At 52.3% G+C, this 5030-nt stretch overlaps 1 protein-coding gene across 1 annotated transcript in view; it reads right to left on the bottom strand.

Moving 5' to 3' along the window:
* The window catches only part of LOC107123429 (ciliary neurotrophic factor receptor subunit alpha-like), a 206428-nt gene that overhangs the window by 194822 nt on the left and 6576 nt on the right, over nucleotides 1-5030 (bottom strand). The window contains exon 3 of the mRNA XM_015426676.1: nucleotides 1580-1810. Within this exon, the coding sequence (XP_015282162.1) occupies nucleotides 1580-1810 (231 nt within the window). The remainder of the gene's footprint in view (nucleotides 1-1579; nucleotides 1811-5030) is intronic.

Below are 5030 nucleotides of genomic sequence, written 5' to 3'. Positions count from 1 at the left end.
TATGCAAATGAGTTATGCAAATGAGTTATGCAAATGAGTTATGCTAATGAGCTCCTGCACCTCTTTTTCTACGAAATGACCCCTGGCTAGGCTCCATCGCATCCTCCAGGCACCGGAGGCGATGGGTGTGCCTTGGCCTGGGGTGACAGGATACCCTCCCTTCTCCCACAAGTATCTCATGCTGCATTCTCGCCTGGAGACATGCGATGGAACCTGCACTGCAGTCCGGGAACAGCCCCACCACTTGTGACTTCACGCTGCCAGGACTCATGTTTCAGGCCCCTCTGTCTGTTTGCATACAGGATCAAGGGGCAGGCCACTACGTGTCACAGAGGGAGCTTCCTGGGGGAGGAGGCGGAGGTGTTGAGGGTGCACCAGGAAAGCTTTTCTCCCTGCAAAGCCTGACGTTACAAACTCACTAAGAATCACCGCTACCGAAGCAGACAACGGCCTCTCCTCGTTTCCCTTTCCCACAGAGAAAGCATCAGCAGGCCACTCTTCCTCTCTCACCAATAGCTTTCTGTCAAACATGCAGGCAAGATGCAGGATGCGTGCCCCCCGGGTCTCAGAGGCAGGGCGCTCAGGATCTCCTCCCCTCCAGCCACGGTCCACCCCCCTCCCCAGCCCACCCGTCTGTGCAACACCAGATAGCAAAGATGAATGCCTTCAGAAAAGATCACTGAACAAGATCGCAACAAGAGTCAATGCTCTGAAAGGCTGAGATACTCATTTCTGGGGAAAATAAAGCATCCCCTCTGAAAAAATGTCCGCCTCCCCCTGCTGGTCTGAGACCAGGATTGTGGCTTCCTCCCCTTTTGTGTCTCATGAGCAGGGGTCATTTCCTGCAGGAGCGCACAGGAGCGGAGCTCCAGCAGTAAGGAGCCCAGGGGGCGGGCACATGCAACTAGCCCCGCCCCCAGCAGCCCTCAGTTGGGCCACGAGGAGCAAGAAGCAGCCAGGTAAGTTGCAGAGCCCCCCCTTCAGTTACAAGCCCTCCCCCCTCTGTGTGGGCAGATCTGCGCATCCCCTCCCCCCATAGCTAGCAATCCAAAACAGTCCAGTGGCACCTTTAAGACCAAGTTTTATTCAGGTACAAGCTCTCCCTCCTCTGGGAGGACAGATCTGCACGTCCGTCCCCCTCAATAGCTAGCAAACCACAACAGTCCAGCGGAGCCTGAGTGGTGGGTGTTGCCTTCTGACACACTTCCGGTGATGTCAGGGGGTGTGGCATATGCAAATAAACGATGCCAACACGTTATGCTAATGAGCTCCTGCACTTCTACGAAATGACCCCTGCTCATGAGTATTGCCTCCAGGGAGACCCAGGAGCCATGACAGTCCTCAGGCTGTCCTGGCAGAAGCAAAGCCCAATATTCTGCTCTCTTCTCCCCCCTCCCCCAGTCCCAAAATGCAGACTGTAACATTTTGGGGGACAGGAACTCTTCTTATGCTATTCTGAAAGAGGGTGCTGCATAAAACCCACACGAACAAAAGAACACTTGACACACAAATTCTTGCCGCGTGCATGTACCTAAACAAAGGTAACCCAGAGTGGGCAGGGGGCAGAATGTGTACTCACTTCCTACTCTGAGGTTGACCCGATACTTGAGATGCCACGACGATCCCTCGTAGCAGGAGTACAGGCCGCTGTGGGAAAGGTCCACGTGCCGCAAGACGAGCCAGGAACCGTTGAGGTGGGAGGCGTCGAGGTCCGTGTTGTTGGCCGTCCAGGTGACGACGGCGTCCCTGTCCACCGACCCGCACTGTAACGTCACGTCCTTGCCCAACTGTGCGTATTGAGTGTGGGAATCTGGGATGCAAACAGGAGAAGAGACTTATGGGTACTGTGGGGTGGAGGGACCCAGAGTGAAGAGCACGTGAGAGCATCAGCCTAGTGTGGCCTGCCCACAGTAGCCATTTATTCATTTACAGCATGATCATGCCACTTTCCCCACAGTGGCTTACTTGAGAAACACAATCAAAACAGCACAAAGCTGTAGTAAAAATAAAGACTGCCCTCCCCCAATAAAAACAGACACCAAATGCAGATCAGCCACATTTTAAAAAGGAGCTACAGGAAAATAAAGAATGTTTCCAAGAGAACCCCTCGCAGATACTGACCCTGTATGTGCCTTCCAATGGGAAAGGCATCTATTCTTAGTAGGGTTCCCAAGTACTTACCGCGATCCGGCGGGGGACACATGCTCCCCGGCCGGAACATTCCTCATCAGGAGGTCAAGCAGTGGGGCCAGGACGCTAGAAGCCCTCCCACTGTTGCCCCCCCCCAAGCACCAAGAAGACAGAGCATCACTTGCCCCAGAGCCCCTCTCTATACCTTGTGGCTAATAGCCACTGACGGACCTCTGCTCCATATGCTTATCCAATTCCCTCTTGAAGCCTTCCATGCTTGTAGCTGTTGTATGGCTGTGAATTCCATGTGTTAATAACTCTTTGGGTGAAGAAGGACTTCCTTTTATCTGCTCTAACCTGACTGCTCAGCAGTTTTAAGCATTCAGGAATGCATTGATGGTCTTTATCCATTACGAAGGAGACTAGAAAGGTTGGGAAAGAGTGGGAGGGGGCAACAGTTCAGCCTAGCGTAGGACAGAAATGCAGACAGGGGAAGAGGAAGGTTAAGCATTAGCAGGGGTGTCAAACATGTGGCCCGGGGGCCAGATCAGGTCCCCGGAGGGCTTCTATCAGGCCCGCAGTGGAACTGGCCATCTCCTGCTTCTTCTTCCAGTTCCGCTGCTGCTGCATCATCATAGGTTTGCAGCTTACAGATACACACCTGAACAGCATACTCAAGACTGCAACAGCACAGACATTTTGATGCCATAATTCAGAGCAAGAGGTGTCAGGTATCAGACACTGTTAAATAAACAAAATATAGAGTTTGTGTCCTTTATAACGTTTATATCTCCGCTTCCTGACATTACATTTGATGACACACCTGGCTCGGCCCGGCTCAACAAGGTCTCATTTATGTCAGATCCGGCCCTCGTACTAAATGAGTTCGACACTCCTGCATTAGAGGAAACTTCTAGACTGCAAGGGCAGTTCAGTGACAGGACAAGCCAGCCGTGGAAGCGGAGGGTTCTTCTTCCTGTAAGGGCTTCCAGGTGAGGCTGGACTGGCATGGGACCAGGGTTCTTTGGGAGTAGGAAGGGCGATCTATGAATTTAATAAATTTAATAATGACGATGATGTCCTGCTTCAGGGCAAGAGTCCAGCTAGGCCGGCGTCCGTCTCCTTGCAAGCCAGTCGTCCTAGGAAAGGCATTCCCCCTCCAGAGGAACCCCCCCCTCCACGCGCTCCTTGGGACTCGCAACAGAAGTCCAACAGATTGGCGAGGCCTGACCCCTCTCTTTGACAAAAGCTGTGTCGACTCTGCCCGAATTTCAGCATGTTTATCTACACAACTAATAAATCTGCATCCTTTGCGGCAGCCGCTGCCAATTCGCCTTTCGCTCCAGCTGTGGAACTTCAGCGCCTTTCACTCCGGAGGGATCCCCGCCAGACAAGAGATTGGGGGGGGGGGGGGGTAGGAACAAAACCAAGAGCCTGTTCGAACACTGCCGCCCCCCCCCCCGAGAATCTGACCCAGGATTGAACCGAACCTGTCAGTTTGCCCTTCTGCTGCCTGAGGGCCAAATTGGACACTCCTTTGGCAAAAACACATGGAGATAACAGCAGGGCTGGGAGGGAGGTCATTTTTGGGGAGGTCCCCCAAGAGGGGGAAGGGGGTATTTAACCCATCTTGCACCTGCCAGGAGTGCTCTGAAAACTGACCTGGCCCATAATGTATTTCCCCACCACAGGGTGGGGGTGACGACACACGCGTGCACACGCACACACCATTCTCTCTGGCTGGTGCACCGGCATTTCATGAACACAGTTTAGATTTGGCATAGAATCATAGAATGTTAGAGTTGGAAGACACCTTGCAGGTCATCTAGTCCAACCCCCTGCACTCTGCAGGAGCACAGCCGAAAGAGAGCCCTACAACAGACCCAAAAGATGGTCGTCCAGCCTCCGCTTGGAAACGTCCAGCGAAGGAGCATCCACCCCCTCCTGAGGCAGACTGTTCCACTGCTCAACCACTCTTACAGTTAGGAACTTTCTCCTGATATTTAGCAGGTATCGAATTCTACTTTGTGAGCTACTGGCATTAAAGTTGTGAGCGAGTGATTTGGCTGCTGCATTAATTAGTTTGCTCTGGAGCCCTCCTCCCTGAGCTGAGACAAAAATGTGTGAACCGGAGGCTAAAAACTGTGAGCTGGCTCACACTCACTCAGCTTAGAGGGAACGCTGCCTGCAACAGACCCAAAAGATGGTCGTCCAGCCTCCGCTTGGAAACGTCCAGCGAAGGAGCATCCACCCCCTCCTGAGGCAGACTGTTCCACTGCTCAACCACTCTTACAGTTAGGAACTTTCTCCTGATATTTAGCAGGTATCGACTCCCTTGTAATTTCCACCCATTAGATATAGTCTGGCAATCCGAAGCAAGAAAGAATAGATCTGCTCCATCTTCTACATGAAAGCCCTTCAGATACTTGAAGATTGCAATCATGTCCCTCTAAGCCTTCTCTTTCCCAGGCTAAACAGACCCAACTCTTTCAGCCTTTACTCATAAGACTTGGACTCCGACCCTCTCACCATCCTGGTTGCCCTCTTCTGGACACGCTCGAGCTTGTCAACATCCTTCCTAAAATGTGGTGCCCAAAACTGGACACACGACTCCAGGTGAGGCCTGACCATAGCAGAATAGAGCGGAACTATCACCTCCCGTGATCTGGACACAATGCTTCTGTGAATGCACCCTAAGATTGCATTAGCTTTCTTCGCAGCCACATCGCACTGCAGGCTCATGTTTAGCTTCTGATCAACCAGAACACCCAGATCCCTTTCACAGGTGCTGCTGTCAAGCCAAGTCCCTCCCATTCTATATCTGTGCCTTTGATTTTTTGTACCTTTGGTGTTTGGCATGGGTGCCCCCACTTGGGATAAAACTGCAATCCTCTTTTCCT

Source organism: Gekko japonicus, unplaced genomic scaffold (genome assembly GCF_001447785.1).
Source record: "Gekko japonicus isolate JY-2015 unplaced genomic scaffold, Gekko_japonicus_V1.1 scaffold2437, whole genome shotgun sequence".
Taxonomy (NCBI): Eukaryota; Metazoa; Chordata; class Lepidosauria; order Squamata; family Gekkonidae; genus Gekko; species Gekko japonicus.
The sequence above is the reverse complement of the archived record's forward strand: the minus strand, read 5'-3'. Positions and strand labels throughout refer to the sequence as shown.